At 40.4% G+C, this 18676-nt stretch overlaps 1 protein-coding gene across 2 annotated transcripts in view; it reads left to right on the top strand.

The window, feature by feature from the left end:
• USP22 (ubiquitin specific peptidase 22) overlaps positions 1-18676 on the top strand; it is a gene marked incomplete at both ends in the record, with an annotated part of 86829 nt that overhangs the window by 23107 nt on the left and 45046 nt on the right. Inside the window, 3 exons of one of the 2 annotated variants that reach the window (XM_079542857.1) lie at positions 10529-10661; positions 17202-17315; positions 17854-17898. In XM_079542857.1, the coding sequence (XP_079398983.1) occupies positions 10529-10661; positions 17202-17315; positions 17854-17898 (292 nt within the window). The remainder of the gene's footprint in view (positions 1-10528; positions 10662-17201; positions 17316-17853; positions 17899-18676) is intronic. The other variant, XM_079542858.1, reaches the window with a different exon arrangement.

The following is an 18676-nucleotide window of genomic DNA, read 5'->3' as shown; positions in this document are numbered from 1 at the left end:
CTTCCTGAGCCCATTTCAGAGATTCCCCTTTTCTGTCCATCAGAAACATGCCCTGATCTTGTGAGGCAGTACCAATCTTACTGCTTCTCCTCCTTGCCCCCAGTTCATTTCTTTGGGCTTCAGGTGAAATGAACTTAGTTTGCAAAACAACTTAATATTCCCTCTGCATCGTGAAATGTTAAACCAAAATCACTGGCTTTGCATCGTAGTAAGAGACAGAAGCTCTTCACTGAGGAGCTATTGCCCACCTTTCTACACACGTAATTAACAACTAATCTTTGAGACTGCAGCAATTTGCAGATTCCTTAATGGACGCAGGATTGTCAGAAGAATGCTTGTTTCCCAGATATTTTTATTTCTGGAGCCGCTTTCATTCATCTTCACGACTTTTTAGTTTGAGTGAGAAACAAAAACCACTTTTCTCTTTCAAAATTTATCTTGTGTTCTCGTAGCTTTGGAAAACTGTTACTGAATATCTGCAGGGTTCAGAATATCCATCAGTGTAAATCTTCAGGCTGGAGGCTGAGCTGCAGCTCTCTGACCACTTCTGTCTCGTCTCCATAACTTCAGCTTTGTGAATGCACCTGAAAATTTTCCAGTGAATTAAAGACCTCGTGTTTTGCTCTTGTAAAATGAATTATTAATTTGTTTTGTGCTGAGGTATGAGGAAGTAGAGCTTCAGCTTACTAGATCATCAAAGCACGTTCTGTGTGAGCATACTCAATTTGCTTTCATTCTCTGAATGTTCCAGTAACTGTTTGGCTTACAGTACTCCTGTACACATGTAGCTGCATCAACATGAATATTTCCTTAGATGCTGAGGTTTTAATATCAGCATTTTAGCAGAAAAGCTGAATTTCTAGTTTGACCATTGTGGGTTGATAGTATGCATCGTTTGGGTGAAGAAAGTGAAAGCGCTGATGTTTGATACCCTGTGAATATTCCATCTTATTCTGTCCAAAATGTTTGCTGTGCAGTTTTATAGGACTGACTTTTCTGTGCTGACTGTTCAGTGCATATAATTTAATAGTCTTCTCTGTGTCAGCTTATGTTTCTTGTAGGATTTCAAGGGGGGATGTGCATTTTGGAAGAGTTTTTTGGTCTTTGAAAGCAGAAGCAGCGAATGTTCTGTGTAGCTTTCATGCAACTGAAAGGGAGATTTATTTTATTGTCTTGTAACAGTTTTTCTTGTGGACACTGTTAGGGGACTAGAACTTGTCTTCAGCTCCTGTTAGACAAAAAGGAAGTTTTATTCTTATGGCCCAAAGTGACTTTGGCTTGTATGACTTGTTTGTTATACGCATAATCGAAACCCACAATTGTCAGAAAACTCCTCAGCAATTGGGTTAATTTTGGTGCTACCAGTAGGCTTGTTTAGCTACAGCAGATATAAAAATGTCATACATAATAACTCTTAAAGTCTAGACAGAATGGTGTGTAGCTCATAGGGAGCTTCTGAAGGCAGGAGTTTTCCTGCCATACTGCTGCCTTTCTGGTTAGGCTCAACAATGCTTCTGCCCTATTCAGTGCAGCAGTTTTTCTTTTCTATAAAGCAAATAGTTGCTAATAGATGCACTCAGTCAGTTGGTTGCTGCTCGTTTTCTACTCGTCTCCTTTTTTGCTGAGTGTATTTTATCTCATAAATAAGTCACGCCACAGAAAATTTATGCTGTAGCATTTCCGAGCCGTCTCAGAATTGCTTTGGCTTTGTGGACTAATAAAGTTAACATTTCTTATGAACATCTTAGGGTGGTTAAAAGAAATAGAGCTGAAAAATCTATGCTTTTCTAAACGAAGCTGTAGGACTTTGGTCTATGTATCCTGAAGTTTTTTTCTTTTTTTTTTTTTTTTCCTGAAAGGATGCCTTCTGGAGTATCTCCATCAAAGCAGTGTGGCCAACTTCCCAAGAGCATACCTGTGTTCATAGGAAGAATCAGATGTCTGTGTAGTGTTACACAAGGCAGGATCTCCCTGCAGCACAGGCAGTTGAATAATGCTCTCTGCACAGCTCTGGGCAGGTCTGTCTGTTCAGCTTGCTTCTTGCCTGGCTTCCCAAGTCATGTGCTCGCAGATTAGATCAATACATTGCCTGATAGGACGGTTAAGAACATTTCCCCGATTTGCTGACGCGGGAGAATGGTGAGGTAAAGTAATAGATTTAGTACTACATCTTAGAATACACTGCTGCAGTATTGGCAAGCCCCTTCTTCTCATGTGAAATCCGCTTCTGCAGTGGTGCATTGCAGGAAATAGATAAAAATCAACGCTGCGCATATCCACACATCATTCATATGCTGTGGAAAGAGGCCTGTGTTGAGCCTTAAGCAGCTTACGTGTTTTCACCAGGCGAGTACGCCTTCCACGTTCAAAAAAAAATCTTGCTGAAGAAGAACATGCAATTTAATTTGAACAAGATCCATTATTTAAATTGTTTAAGAACGCAGTAGGCTATTAAATGCATCTTTCGTGGAACGCTGGAGGAATCATTTAGACTTGTAAATGCTGCTGCTTGGGGTGAGCACTCACCGAAGGAGAAGCAAATGAGCAATTTCAGCAGAGTCGTTTGAATTGAGGAGCAGAATTGCTTTTGTCTTGTTGAAATATCACTTGTTACCACTGCGACTTCAGATAGGAAAGCTGGGATGGCTTTTTTTTTTTTTTTTTTTTAGGGTATCTCCCTGTTTTTCCAATGTCCTGTGCTTTTAAGTTACACAACTTCTTACTTTTTTTTTTTTTGTTATTCCGCTCCCTAAGTTTTATTTCAGTGTTACACCTACTGCAGAATTCTGTGTGAAACAAATTGGAAATTGTTGTGTTATTTTAAACACGACAAAAACCACCACAGCAACAAAAGCTGACTAATTGCTGAGTTTTTGGCATGGGATATGATCCTGAGTACGAAGAATAGGGGGGAAGAAACCCTCTACATAGAATCATAGACTCACCAAGGTTGGAAAAGACCTAAGAGATCATCCAGTCCAACCCAGGTACATGCAGGGCACCTGATGACTAGCGAGATCTTTGGTGGAAGTTAGAATAGTGTGTACCCTGGTTTTTGACTGACTCACGCTGCTCTCCTGGGAAAAGCCCTTTAATCATAGCATTGTTAGCATTTATGCAGCCTTTGGATGCTGCACTGTCCTCATTTAAGGCTGCCACCAGGCCTCCCCTCAGCATCCTCTGGGCTGAGCAAACCAGGGGACCTCAGCACAACTCAGCTTCTCCTCGCACTCCTTACCCCAGATCCTTCCCCATCTTCCTAGCTCTCCTTTGAGCTCTTGGCTAGCTTTATTTCTTTTTTTATACTGTGGAGCTTAAATCTGCACACAGCACTTGAGATTCCAGTGTTCCTCACCAGCTCCCCTGTGCAGTCACCTGGGTTAAATTGGAAAAACATATATTAGGAGCAAATTGTATGATACAAAACAGAGCAGTTTAAAACAGTTCTTCTGGTAAGAAGGGTGGGATTCCTGATACAGCCTGTGTTGGGAAGTCTCCTGTGGGAACTGAGCTCCACAACATAGGGATCCCTTGTGCTGTTACCACTGTACCATAGTACTGCTTTTGTTTTTTGTTGGGTCAGCGTTGTTCTTCGTGGGGTAACACAGTGTAGAAGACCAAAGCAGCTGGATGGAAGAGCTTTGCTGTGTAGATTTGGTTTGAACCATCTAAAATGATACATAAATACTAGGGGAAAACTCTGGTGTCAGGAAGTTGGCATCTTCGCGTGAATCCAGGATGTTACTGAAAAAATAAATGAAATCTTTTGTGGAAAGAAACTTCTCAGGAATGACTTGCTTGGATGCTAATAGGAAACTTTTTCATGGGGACAAATAAGATGAATTCACTGATATTTTCCATCCTGCCTTCCAAGCCTCATTTGAGCTTTGATCTAATTGAATGAAAGGCCACATAAAAGCAAGTCATTATTTTAGTTGTGTGTCCTTTGGGAAAAAGAAAGTGACTGACTTCAAGTAGTCGCTCACTTTGGAACAGGGAAAGGTCACTTTAGGATAGGGCAGTCCTAGCATGTGGCTGTGTAACAGCATGGTGTTAACAAGTAGATGAGATGTAGTAGATGTGAACTGGATAGAACCAGGAAGATCCAAGCTCTAGGCTAGCAGCACGCTTTCAGGAAGGCTGCTCTGGCTGTTACAGACCAGTCTTTGCATATATCAATTCCAAATCTATATTTGTGGTTGAGGGGAGGAAAAGGAGGTTCTCTTACTAAAAAAAACTTACAGAATTCTTAATTTTTATTTATTTTTTTTAATTCTTTTGCTTTACTGATTTCAGAGAAGCTGTAGTGTGTTTGGGCTCAGTGGAAGATGGTCTTCAATACTGTTCTAAATTAATGCCCTCAAGAATTTAAAGCAGCACATGCAGTCATCTAATAAACACCAAATAAACCCGCTATATTATCTGATACATGGTATAAGGTAGGAGCTTTCTTGAAGCTTTATGTATGGAACCTGTTTGTAAGGTGCTATTTTGTTTGAGGGGTTTTTTTGGGAGTGTATCCTCAGCAAGTCTGTTGATGATACCAAAAATGAGTTGTGCAGTTGACAAAGTAGAAGAGAGGGTTGCCATTCAGAGGGACCTAGGCATGCTCAAAAAGTCACTACCCAAGAATCTAACGAGATTTAACAAGGCCACATGCGCTGTGTTGATTTTGGATCAAGGCAATCCTGGGTGCTAGTACAGACTGGGAGAGGAACTTGTTGAGAGCAGCCCTGCTGAAGAGGACTTGGGAGTCTTGATGGATGAAAGGTGGGACGTGAGCCAGCAGGGGCCCTGAAGGCCAATGATATCTTAGGCTGCATCAACAGAGAGGTGGCCAGCAGTGAAAGGGAGGTGGTTGTCTTTCTCTCCTCTGCCTTTGTGGGGCCACATCTGCAGGCCTGGGGTCCCCAGCACAGGAGGGAACTAGATGATCTTTAAGCTCTTCTCCAACCTGAGCTATTCTAAGATTTGTACACTCAAGAATTATTTAATATTTGCTTCTTCAATTCACGTGTTATATTGGATCTGTTTTCAGCTGCTGCTTAGGGAAAGTCTTCCTGTATTTTCCTTAATTGTGATAGGCAATGAGCTTTTGCCAGTTTGGTCCCGTTATGTAACTGAGTTATAAAAGTAACCAGTGCTTGTGTTCTGGAACCACTCAGTGATATCCATTCCTGTTTTATGGTACAGTTTGGAGAAGAAAAGTCAATGGCTTGGCTATTGGTTTGTAAGTCAGTTGGCACTGGGTGCTGTCAGTTTTGTGGGAGTTTCTTCAGTTAATTAATCCAGACTTTTAATCTTTCAGTGTGATAGATAGTGCTATTTCACCCTGTGAGCGGAGGATCTGAAGGCCCCGGACAAAATACATTTGTAAGGATACGAGCTTCAGGAACTGGAAGCAGCTAAGTGGGCTTCTTAAAGTTTCTGTCTCCCCTCCCAGCAGTTCTGCCTTTGTGATTTCTCTGTCTGGGGATCCTGATTGGAATATTGGTCCGCTCCATGTGTGTGGTTCCTGGTGGGCTAACCATGCTGTTGTGGCACACCATCACTGCCGGGGGAGGTGGCTCTCGCTGCCTGTTCATTAGGATAGAGTTCCATTCCCCCAGAGAATTCATCAGCTTGGCATCAGAGCACTGCGGAACACTTAGCACAGCCTTGTCATTGCCAGATGAGCAAATTGTGAGAATTTGTCCAGTCCAAAAAATACAACTAAGAAAGGAACAGGATTAGCATTCTTCTATATCCTTTAGACAAGAAAAAAAAAAAGCCCACAAAAACTAATTAAGCAGATCATTCAAAGTACTCTGATATTGGCCTCCAACGCTTCGTATCATTTCCCTTGTGTGGTTGCTAATGTTTCTTCCGTGAAGATAGAAGGGGGAAAAAAAAAAACCCTGAAAATAAAGGCAATTAAAAAATGCTTTCAGAATTAAAACAAAACAAACATACAAACAAACAAAAAAAAAAAGGCAAACAAAAAAAACAGGAAGCAAAGACCGCAGAAAATAATTCATGATTTTTTTTCCTCTGCTAGTGGTGTTTGCAAACTGTTTTCAGTATTGGGGATGAAAATAAGATAAATAAAATGATCCCAAGGTTGAAGCAGTTCAGATTAATGCTCGTATAGTTTGCCTTATCAGCAGGGAGGTAGTTTGTGCTCTTGCTGATGTGCAGCATCTTAATGTGCAATAAAAAAGTTTTGTCAGTTTGGAAGAGGAGATGGTTTGATAATGGCTCTTCAGCATCTTTTGTGGTATGTTCAGCAGCACGTCATTTCCTTCAGTTTTTCCTACCTATAGGCAAAAGTATGTTCAGTCAGGACTAGCCTTGTGTTTAATCTACCTCAGGGTAGCAAACTGCTCAGAGTCATAATAGTATCTGCTATGTTTTTGTTTATGCTTGAGAGCTGTGATGTTGCTTAAACACTTCAGCTTTCTCATTTTGAGTTCTCAGTTGTTGCATCTGTGTTGAAACTTGTGCAGAAATGGTTGCAGCCAGTCTTCTGTACGCAGAACTGAAGGGCATCTTCTGTCTGCTCTGCCAGTGCAGGAGCCAGCAAATGCAGCAGTGCGCAGCAGGCACCTTGCATTCAAAGGTCGCTGTTGCACAGAGATGAAATAGTTAACTGTCTTTTTCTGTTGCTTTAAGAGATCCAAATAATTGTTTGGAATAACCAAGAATTAATAAGCTTCCCATATTCGGCCTTTTTTTTTTTTTTTTTTTGAAGGTGACTTTCTAAATATTTGTTAAACTCATAGAATGTGACTTGCTGCTCTGCTGCCTCTAATAAACCTTTCATTAGGACCCCTGACCTCAGTGAAATGGGAAACAGAACATACAGTATTGATGCAATAATATTATTTAAAAAATCATTTCCAATCAGACAATATCAGACTGAGTCTTAGTTGCAGGAAGTGAGAGAACAATACTTAAGTAGATTTATTATTATTATTTTTTTTAGTTTATTGACTGCTAATGTGTCAGAAATGTGTGCTTACTCAGAGTAACTCTGAATCATCCTATAGTGTGTGGAGGAGTGATCTATATGCCATAGTACAGAGGAGTGCAGAATCAATCCCTTGTTTCTGCTCCCTGGAATCTTAAGAGCTCTGCTCTGAAGTTGAAGTATTTAAATGCATGCAGTGTCCCAGGTACCGTATTAATTGATGGACCGCAGGTCAGTGATGCCTGTCTGGGGAGAATGAAACTTGGAGTAAACCGGGACCAAGAGCTGGTATCAGTGTCTTAAGGCATATTTGACCCCAGCTGGTTACTTCTGAGGTGCAAATGGCACTGTTAAGCCTACCAAATCTTGTCAGCTGTGCTTCAGTATTGGCTTTCTCCTCCCACGTGATACATGTCTTGTTTTACATAAACACTGACTTATTTCCCTGTCTTTGGGGGAAATGAAAGTGGGTTTCTCTTAGGAAGTTTTTACTTTCCAAACGGTTGTGGTTCAGCATGAGCGCTTGGACATGATAAAAACACCTGCAGGGATCCATGGCTTAGTGTATCAGCAGTGCCTTTACTGCACTAAGGTTAGCCTAAAAACATGTTTTTCTGCTTTGCTTATGAACGTGCACAGTGTGCTACACCTTCCTTAGGATCTTGTAACCTCACAAGCCTTGCACAGTCCTGTGTGCTACCTGGTTCATCTTTTCCCGTGAATCTTTGTGGTGAATCTGGTTTGTAGAAGGTAAAAGGCAGGCGGTTTTTGGCTCATGGGTTTGTAACTGATAACATCTCTGTTCTGGAGGTGCTTTGACTTAACTTGGTTTGTGCCAAAGAGGCAAAACTGCTGAAATACCCTAATGGGAAACTTATAAAGATGTTTTCCTTTCATTTACAGTTAAAGCTTCTAAAGCTACTCCTAAAATGGTTGGAAATACAGGAGGATGCTGTGCAATAGCCGAGGACTATGTATGTCTGATTTCTTCTGCACAGTTTGATTTGCAGAAATAGTGTATTGCTATTCAGAATGCTATCCATGGACTTGAGGAGCCAATACTGTGTGAAGTTCCAGCAGGTTTGTGGGTTTCTGTACACCTGCCCAGCATGACCTTCTCTCTGGAGGTGAAGCTTGTGCTGACCCAGAGAACAAGATTTGGGGCTGAGGCTGTCAAACGCTGAGCTCCCAGGGGAAAGCACTATGAGGGGGGCATGCTCGTATTTTCCACCACTGTTTTGGTGGTAGGAGAGTAAACTAATATTGAGCTGCTCTGGCAATTTGGAGAGACTTGGAAGTGTCAGCAGTCTAGTTAGCTGACCTACTAATGCCTGCTGCTTTTCTAGCTCACTTCTTGCACATCCGTGAATGGTATCATGAGCGGGCAGCCCCTTAGGGAGGGGTTCTGTTGAGCAGCCCCACCAAGTGATTTGTGGTTGGGTCCCTTTCATGTGTCGCTGATCAGCATGGCATCAGGCCATGAGCAAGGCCTGGTTTGCTTTCTGAAGAAGTTGAGGCTTGTTTTAAAGCAAGCTTGCCACTGTATGGATCCGACTGATTGTGATTACTCATTTGCAGTATTCTGTTTCGCCTTAGTCAGACTGTGGCCTCAAGAGATGTAAGTGGGGTGGGAGTATTATGAAACGCAGTAATTTGATTATTTGGGGGGAGGAAGGGACTGGAAGCTTTGTCTTTAACTTAGCAAATTGTTTAAAAGCTCACAGAGATGAAAAGAAGACAGCTAATCTCATTAAAAATAGCCGCTATGTTTTTTGGTATTGATTTTTTTGCTCACTCTGTCTTAACGTTTTCTTACAATTTTAGAAAAACAGTCTTGAGCTGTTCTGAGCAAATAGAGGACATGGTAAAATAGCTTCCTTTAAATAAGTGAATGAACTCTTCTTTTAATTAACCACTTAAAGAGTAGCGTATGTGTGTAAAAAATTAATTCTCATTTGAATGAAAATTGATATCCCAGGAGTTTGTCTTTTTTGGCTAGAAGAGTTTTTACACACTAAAGTCATCTGTTTACAATGCATTTAGTGCTAGAATGATTATTTTTAGCAGGCTAAGTGAAATAGCGAGTTGCTGGAGTTGTCATAGCAGCAATCTTAACAGATAGGCTGATCCTATTTAGCTTTTGCAGCCACAGAGCAACCGTTAGGCAACAGTTTGACAGTTCTGCAGCATTTCTTCTAAAGATGGAATTTGTGCTTCTGGTAGCGATGTATTTTTTTGGTCCTGCTTTAAAATATTTCTTTCTGTAGGTGTGTGGAGTTTTTAATCAACGGATCTATTTTCATCAAACAGCTTAGGAGGACTTTGGATGCACAGCGTGTGGAATTCAGAATTCGAGTCTTAATTGGTAGAAGTTTGAAATGGAATTCACAGCACAGCATATTGCAGGAGCCCTTGGTTTTGTTTTCTTTTAAAAACTATGAATATTCTGGAAGAAGCCAGTCTACAAAACAGTATTGTGCATCTTTTATACAGCTCTAATTTTAAGTTGTGGCAGACTGTGCCGATACTGCTGAAGAACCTTGGGGTTTATCTTGGATTAAATACATTGTCTGGGTTGGGGAAATCGTATCTTGATATTCAGTAAATTCTGATTTTATTTATCTCAATGTGCTTCTACATTGAGCAAAGGTATTTATAGCTCTGGGCTGTTAAAGTAGTTCAGTTACTCTTAAGCAGGCACTTGAATCCACTTGTCTGAGTGCAAGTGAATTTGTTTGATGTGAGGGACTTCTCCTATCTGCGTCTTCTAGTTGGATAGTTTGGACTTGAATTATTTTTGGTTTGCAGAGCAGAATGCTCATCCCCAAACTCTGAAGTCTCTGACTGGATAGAGTAATTTTTTCTAAGATCTATTGCAGCACCTGAGTTTAATGCCAAGAAAAAGCTTTGGGTGTTTTTGGCTGAAAGATAGCTTTGAATATGATGAGAGCCAGAAAGTCTACGTAATCTTCTCATTGTTTTCTTCAGGCCCTGCTTTTTAAAATGTATTTTCATCTTAGGAATGCAGGCTGTCCTGTCAGGTTTATGTGCATACTTCAAAGAAGCATCACACCAACTCCCATCCCCAAAGCTCCCGTACTGGATCCCTTGGGAACAGTCAGACTCGGAGAGGCAGTGCTGCAGGGTGCCCAGGAGAGGCAGTAGATCTGGTCCAGCACAACTGCTTCAAGGCTTGAGCACATGGCTGTGCAGGTTTCTGTGCTGATGCTGGGTTTGTCTGGCACCAGAAATGCAGAGATGGAGTGAGGGGGTGGTGGGATTGTGACCTGGAGAAGCAATGCCTCTTACCTCTACTTGGAGTGTTCGTTAAGCTTTGAGAGCTGTAACCAGTTCAGCTGCCTATCAGGGCTTAGAAATATATTGGATCAGCTGAAGAGTTTTCTCTGTTAATGTCTTACTTGGTTTCTCTGTCGCAGAATCCTGTTTTCCCCTCCTGAATCGTTCAAATATACTGAGTAAAGACAGAGCCAGCAGCTGGATCTGTTTGGTTCTTCTGTTCAGTTGCATTTGGATATGTGCTTCTGTTGTTCACGTTCTTTGTCTGTTTATCTATTTCAGGCAAAGTCGTGCATTTGTCATATGTGTGGTGCCCACCTGAACAGACTCCACTCTTGCCTCTACTGTGTCTTCTTTGGCTGTTTTACAAAGAAACATATTCACGAGCACGCAAAGACAAAGCGACACAATTTAGGTAAGCTGTCTTTTTTATTTTTTTTTTTTCCCTTCCCCCTCCCAATCCTACTTTGAAAGGGAAAGTCAGAATATTATTCTTGATTCTTAATGGTATTTCAGGCTTACCAGAAAGGTGCAGCTTCTATTTTAAATTTTATTTGGAGTTGCTTGGAAATTTAGCACTTAGCAATCATGGCTGTGAAGGTGATAAACAAATCACACAGGAATGTGTCGGCTCGCTTGGTGCGTTGATGTACTCGGTGTGTGGTTACACACCATTTTAAGTCTGCTGGTATTAGGAAGTAAACGTGTTATAAAATCTAAGATTTAAAACTGCTACTACCATCTAGAGATGAAGCTTATTTTCATCATAAGCTGTATGTGTGAGGGGGTATGGTAGGCTTTCACCTTCTACAGGTTGCCCAAGGAGGCTGTGGATGCCCCATCCCTTGATGTGGCTCTGGGCAGCCTGGTCTGCTGGTTGGTGACCCTGCATGTGGCAAAGGGGTTGGAACTGGATGAGCATTGTGCTCCTTTTCAACCCAGTCCATTGTATATTCTGTGATTCACATCTTGTCGTTAAGGCTTCCCATTATCATTTGCTCAGATGCTCAGATGCTTCAGAAACTCACTGCCCTACATATTCAGCTTCTTTTGAAGAAATTTCATTCAAGTGCTTGTCCTTAAGTGTAGTAAACCTGGATCTTCTGCAAAGATGAAGGGAGTAGGGCACACTGAGTAGAGCACCTTCCATGAAATATTTGTTGGGTACGGGGGAAAATAAGATCAGGAAAAAAAAAAGTGCATTTCATATGTACTGTAAGTTCATAGTAGTACAAAAATAGTACAAAAAGGCATTCCAGTTGCATAGGGCTGTTCAAAAGTGCTCTGAATCAATTGCACATCATAGCAGAATCCCTAAGAATTTTTTCTGTTAACATTTTTGTTATAATGCAGACAATCTTATACTAGAATTCTTGTTACATTGAGCTGGATAGATATTTGCTTCTATCAGGACTACGACTGAATCAAATTTTGCTTGATTTACAGCATTTATCTTCAAGTGAAAGTACATTTTTGGTAGAATGATAAAGAGCAAAAAAGGCATTATTCCCTAGAAGGAATGTCCCTTTACTGTTTTGGCCAGAGTTTCATTTCACTTAATCCTAAGCGCTCACAGAAAAAACTGTTTTCATTTTCCATGAAGACAAAGGTGCTACAGAAGACCTGTAGTGCTGTGTAATCCTGTGCTTAAGAAACTGGCGTAGAAATTCCCTATTTCTGAAGGAGATGTCTTAAGCAAATTTTCTTCATGTGTGTGCACAAAGAGTGTAGATTCTATGGTGGTACAGACTGTAAAGACTGCAAATTAAGGCTGTAAATTTAAGGCTGTAAATTCCCTGAATGGTGCAGTACTGAAAGACAGACTGACTGTCTGCCTGGAGATACTCAGAAGCCATCTGGGTGTGGGTCTGGGAACCCTGCTCTGGATGGCCCTGATGGAACAGGACAAGGTAACCTCAGAGGCCCCATTCAGCATCAGCTGTTCCATTAATTTTCTTCTTTGCAGCAATTGTGGTGTTGATGGCTTAGAAAGACTGAAGGTGGGAGCTGGGAGGTAACCTGGTTTAGAAATGCTGGAAACAGCACTAGGTCAATGTGCTCGTGCTCTAGGACAAAAAAAAACAAAAACACCCCAAACCCAATGAAAAAACCTGTGTGATGCTTCTTACTGCTTTTTATGAGATACAGTTCAAAGAGGTTTTGAACTCAGTTACTGGGATTAGGTTGTTTAGGAGTCTTTACCAGTGCAGAAGTAGAAATTTGTCTAGTAAAGCTCTTACCTAGTAAAACTCTAAGGATTTTTGGTAGAATATACACATGAAAAAAAAAAAAACTTCCAGTTTAAGCCACACCTACTGTTTAAAAGATGTGTATACAGTTCTAAATTGAGACCATTATAAAGCATTTGCCTGTTTATCTGTGGCTACTGTGTAAACATCGTAGCATTTTTACTGTTAAGCCTACTATATTTAAGGAGAACTCTTTTGAAAGAGCCATTAATTGTACATGTAGTGAGCTGCTGTTTCAGCCATGTGTTTGGGCAGCCTGAATTCTTCCACGTTAACTTCCGTGCAAAGTAGAATTTGCTGAGATATGCTATAGGGAGATGTCTCCCATTGCCTTGAATGGAAAAACAAAAGCTGGACAGAGGAGGGAGATGCTTTGAGAAGGATGTGCTCTTGCTTGAAGGCTGCTGTATATATTTTAGTGGTGTTAGATAATTAAGAATGTATCAGAGAAGGTGCTTAGCAAAAGATGTACAGCCTTCGTGTCAAAAGCTGATTGTACAAGGCAAAACACAGTACAGTGTGATCCCGTTCCAAAGAACTGTTAGTTTGTGGTTAACTGTGAAGTACGTAGAGCCTGAATGCATGTAATGTGAAGATAATACAGCTGCCTGCTTCATTTCTAGCTTTGGAGTTTCCTTTTTTATTTTTCTAATGTATGTTTTGGTGTTTAACTTCCAGCTGCATGTGAAATGAGCTGTAAAAATGCCTAGTTCTGCTCGTACTTTCTGTTGCTTTCAGTGCTGCAGTTTTCATTGGAGAAAATAACATCTAATAGGCAAAAACGGGTTAAGTGCTTAGAAATTTCAAAATGAACAGGAATTATTTTAAAACACTTGGTGACTTTTTGCTGAGCCAACATCAGTCTCCATGGAGACTAGCAGGAGTTGCACACTTAATCACAGTTCTAAGAAGTATCATAGATTTCAGCTGCAGCAGCTGTCTGAGCACTGGAAGCAATGTTTTTGCAGCTAACTGCTCAGTGTTTCAGGAGCCTTCAGGATCATAGTCCAAAGTGTTCTTAAAATACATCCTTTGTTATCTCTGCTTCCCTGAGCAGTATGAATTAGGCACTCACATCCTGACTGTATAGCAGTACCTGTGCTCTTGCAGCTGCTTGCCTGTTCAGTCCTTGTTATTAATACTGTACTTGTTTTAATATGTTCCTTGAATTGTGGGTGTGGGTGAAAGGTAGGCGAGGTAAGATCCTGCTGAATGTTTGGGTTTTTTTAACATTCTGTATTGCTCAGGCTTTGTTAGTTCAGTTAATACTTCTGCTATGTTAGGAATAGTTAATGCAATATGCAATTTCTTGCACAGAATATGCAGACGTGCTGGTTTGAGCTTGATAACATGCCACAACTATGTCACACAAACTCCTAAGAGAATTAATCTTGGTCTATTGTAATATACTAAAATAAAAGTATGAATTCAGTTTAGTAATTCCCAGAGCAGAATTCTGTGTTGCTGTGTGTTTTGCTGTCCTTCAATGAAACGGTTATTCCAAGGAGGGTGATACCAAAGTGTGGATCACAGGTCACCTCCTGAAGGATATGTTGCAATGAAACATGCCCTATTCAGCCAAACAGCATTAGTTCTGTTCACCTGGGTCTTTCAAAAGCTGAACGTAAACACTCCTTGGTCAGTAGGATGTGCATGCATACCTGCTGTGTTACCTGCTTGCTTATGTATTGTTTTCTTGTTCCCACTATCTCTGGCCTCTTAACATTTTTCACAAGGACATCAGTGGATATGCTTGGCAAAGTAAAGCACTCGAGCTTGAAGCACTTTACATGGCTCCCAGATGGAGAGGATGAAGACCTTTTGCTGCCTAAATTTCAGCTTTCACCTCTGAGTGACAACTGGAACTCCTCATCACTTGTGCTGCCTGATAAAGTCGCTCTCATTCCTACGTTCTCCTCTCTGATTCTTCTTCAGACCGATGCCTTTATTTCTCAATGGCGATCTTTGACTTTCTCCTTACTATTTTTTGCAGCTGTTCAGAGTTTTGTGTAAGAAGGGATATGACAGAAATGACTCTGAAATTAAATAGCAGCCTGTTGTCAGTATAGAAGGTATAGAAGCAAAGAAAAATGGTATATAATGGTATGGAGCCAGGAATGCAGAATAATACAATTCAGTAACATGATGAGATGATTCTTTTAAGCTTCTTCTGGTTCTTTCCTATGAAAGAAAGGAAGCAAGCATTTCTATTGGATGCATACCTGACTTTCACAGTGTCATCAGTTGTGTAATTATGTTAAGTTAAAACGGAATTAAAATACAGTGATAAGAGCTAATTAAATGCTTTGATTTTTGGGAGAAAATAAAATGATCTGAGGGTATCCTGAAACTCGTGAGTTGGTTCTTGTGATCAGAGAGGGGTGGTGGTAGTGCTGGGAAAGCAGACAGCTGGGGGGTCAGGGAGACATGGAGGAGCCCAGTGAAGGGACATTCATGGTGAGGAATGTGGGGCACCATGGAGAGCTGGTGGTGGTGCAATCAGAAACGTTTAGGTGCTGGTTCCAGGCCAGTCGTTCCCAAACTTCTCAAGTTTGAGGCCTGTTTATGTTAATTCTGTGATCTCAAGCATTAATGCAAGTAATACAATTTGTTGTGTGTGTATTTGCAGACTTAACTGTTGGGATGTTTTTGACTGGGTTTTCTGAACAAAAAATCCAGTTTGAAAAATCAAGTTGTGCTAATTGGAAAAAAATCAACTTAGAAACTTTACCAGGAGACTTCTTTTCTCCAAGGATCCTGGAAACTGAGCAGCTGTCTTTTGTCTTTCATTAGAAATTCCTGCCCTTCCTCTGCATTGCAATCAGGCTTGTAGAACCTCCTTTCTATTGGTGCTTGAGGTAATTTGTCCAAAACCTATCGCAGTCTTTTTAATGACATAAAAAGTGTTGGCATATATACAGCTGTATTGTTCACATAAGTATGCTGAAGAGAGGACATTTTTCTCAAGGGTCCTTAATCAGGCAGTGGACAATTACAGCTTTTACTCAGCCAGTGTTTGTGTTAAACTTTCTGATTTACACCAGAAATTCACTCAGCTCTGAATAAGTGGCTTATGTAAGGTGATCTCTTGTTGGGTTTCATCTTGACATTTAGCACTCACATGCATAAATCTACAAAGTTTGGAAAAATAAGAAAGCACAAAGTATGACTGCCCATTCTGATGGCAGATTGAATGTTCCAGTGCTCACAGAGTGCCCCATTTATCTAATATTCTGCTAGAATCTAATACTGCAGCCCTGCTTTTTTTATTTAATTTCATTGGGTAAGTTTGCCTTTCAAAAAAAAAAAATAATAATAATATGGAGGACAATATTTGATTTTTTTGTATCAAGACCAATACTTTGAAGCTTCAGATTCTTTGATAGCTGTGCTTGACTGATAGTACATTAGATAACGGATTAAATATTATGACTTTATAATACTGTGCAGCTTAATTGTGATTTTCTTTTTTCCCCTAACATGGCACAGTGTTTTGTTTCTGCTCTCCAGCACAACTGAGATCCTCCTTTACTTTTGTGATGTTCTGTTGAAGGAGTTCATTTGATCCTCCCAATAGCCAGGTGGAAATTGTGGTGTTGATGTTACAGGAGGAGGTAATGCCAGCAGCCCTTCGCTTCTTCCACAAGCTGGGGTCCAAACAAAGCAAAAGACTGAAATAATGAAGCACACAGCGATGATTAGCTGTCATCTAATAGACGTTATGCAAACTTCTTTAAAGTTACTGTTCTCTTTGTTACTTGTTAGAAGTAACAACTTGATGTGATCACTGAAAAATTGATCGAGAAGGAGGAGGTTTCCTTTGTTTAAAACAGGGCTGTAGTGAGATTATTTTCATAATATTATTCATCTAGGAATAAAAAGAATGTAGATATAAAATAAATGGAGCGTGCACTCTGAAGGGAATGCATTTTTCATCTGTCTGCTACATGAAGCTTGTAGGGTTTTTTTTAACTTCAGTTGTGGCTTTTTTCTGTTCCAATGTACTGAAAAATCAGCAGTTTGCTATGATTAATTCACACTTTGCTCCTCCTTTGGTCTATCTTCAAGCAAAAGGTCATTTCCCAGTTAGCTGCTTTATTTTGTTTGTTGGCTTTCTTTTGTTTAGGGTTGTGAAAGGAAAATATTTGTAACATTGCTCAGTGTTCCGATGCCCATTTAAAAGGGAACACTTTAAACAAGGCAAATTGCGAGGCACCAGATCTGTGGGATAAACCAACTTGCTCAGGGATGAGTATCTTTCCTTTTCAGTGTTGTCTCCTGTTTGAGTTTTCATTTGGGTTTTAAGTAGGTGCTTTCCAATGATCTCAGTGACTTTGAGTAGAAATTATGCATGTCTTAAGAAGACAACTGGAAGTAATATATCAAGTCTTAAGATTATAACATGGTATTAGTGTATAGCTGTCTCTGTGATTACGCCTTTCAGTTCCTTATGTTTGAAAGGTGTGTTGTGAGTTACAAACAATTCTGAGGCAAATGCTTTGTGTTGCTGTGCCAGATGCAATTGAATAACTCATAATTGGGAATGTTTCCCATTTCTTTTTCTTTTTCCACACAGATTCCAAGGTACAGATACTTTTCTCGTGGATTATGTGGAAGATGGTGCCTGACTTGAAGGCTTGCTCATAAAGCATGCATTAGTTTATGAACTCACGTTCTCTTCTCCCAACTTCCCTTCTGTTTTGCAGCCATAGACCTTTTGTATGGGGGTATATACTGCTTTATGTGTCAAGATTACATATACGACAAAGACATGGAACAAATTGCCAAAGAAGAACAACGAAAAGCTTGGAAATTACAAGGTTTGGTTTTCCTGCCTGAATTTCTTGTTTCTGTTTTTTATCATACCTGTCCCTCCCATTTTGTCAATGGCAAAACAAAGTAAGGGGAAGAAAGAGCTCTTTAGAAATAGCTGTGCAGGCTGTGGGAGACAGAGATTTAGCTAGTGCTTTCCAGGAGCTGCTGTTAGTTTTTATCATGTGCGCCACACCTACTTGTAGCAAAATTATTTTTAATTGCAAAAAAAAAAAAAAAAAAAGCATATCTAACATTAATCCTGCAAAACTTGCATAGTAGCAGTCAGGTCTGTCCTAGGTAGCACATGTAACCATCTGCTCCTTTAGGCTGTTGTAGGTGTTACGGGCAAGAGGTCTGTTCCCCTCACATGAAATGCCACCTTTGTGTGTGATTTTTTTTTTTAATAGAACGTGCCAGCTTACTTGCACTCCTGTGCTTTCACAGTACACGCACAGTATCTATGTAGAAATATTGACACACAAATATATGTACACACATTTGTTTTATTATTCAGTTTGCTTTCCCTAATTTTTTCTTTTTTAGCCTTCACCCCAACAGTGGTTTCTCACTACCAGTGTACAATGACAGGTAAGAGGCGTGGGCTGGCGACGCACTTCACTAACAAGCGTCCCTTTGCTGGTTATCCTGCCATTTTAGACATGAATCACAGTTGTGCCAGTTTTATCATGCAAATTGTTTTCCTCTTGTTTGGATATGTTCCAATGAGTGCATAATTACAGCAGACTTAATTTCGTGTGCCCTTCCCTTGACAGAACTCCTCCAAAACGAATATTTTCTCCTGTTTTTTTTTTTGTTTTTTTTTTTTTTGGAAGTGAAAGGAAGTAGCATTGATCTCAAACTGAGCAGTTTTAAAGCTTCAGTTGTAGTAGCTCGTCATCTTCCATTTCCAGTGGCCTCTAGGGGTGTGTTTTCTTAAAGTGGAGAAGTCTACCTTTAAAGACAGACAGCAACTGTCTAGTAAGGTCTCTTAGCGAATCCATGGCATCCTGTTCCAATGTGACAGCCGTAGTAAGGGCTGATATGACTTCAAACCATTCTTAACCTCATTTCCAATTTTAAAAATAGCGACTAACGTGGAATTAACTGGAGCTTTTCTGATGGCCTATCAAAAGTATAACTGCATTGACTTGGTTCTTATTGCAGATTGCATTCTTCTTTCTCTTAATGCCCCGTTTTGAAGGTATGCAGGCATAGGAGGGGGGGACAGTGAGGTTGCCAGCAAGTTCTCAATACAGAATAAAATGCTGTAGCACAAAGCTCTTCTTTTGAAAGAAAGACACAGCGGAGATGTGGTTTCAGACCTTGTGTTTAGGCTGTGTGCCTTTTCTGAAAGCTCCTTCAAACT

The sequence above is a fragment of the Tetrao urogallus genome, assembly GCF_951394365.1.
Source record: "Tetrao urogallus genome assembly, chromosome: 15".
Classification (NCBI taxonomy): Eukaryota; Metazoa; Chordata; class Aves; order Galliformes; family Phasianidae; genus Tetrao; species Tetrao urogallus.
This window is presented reverse-complemented; position numbering and strand designations above follow the sequence as displayed.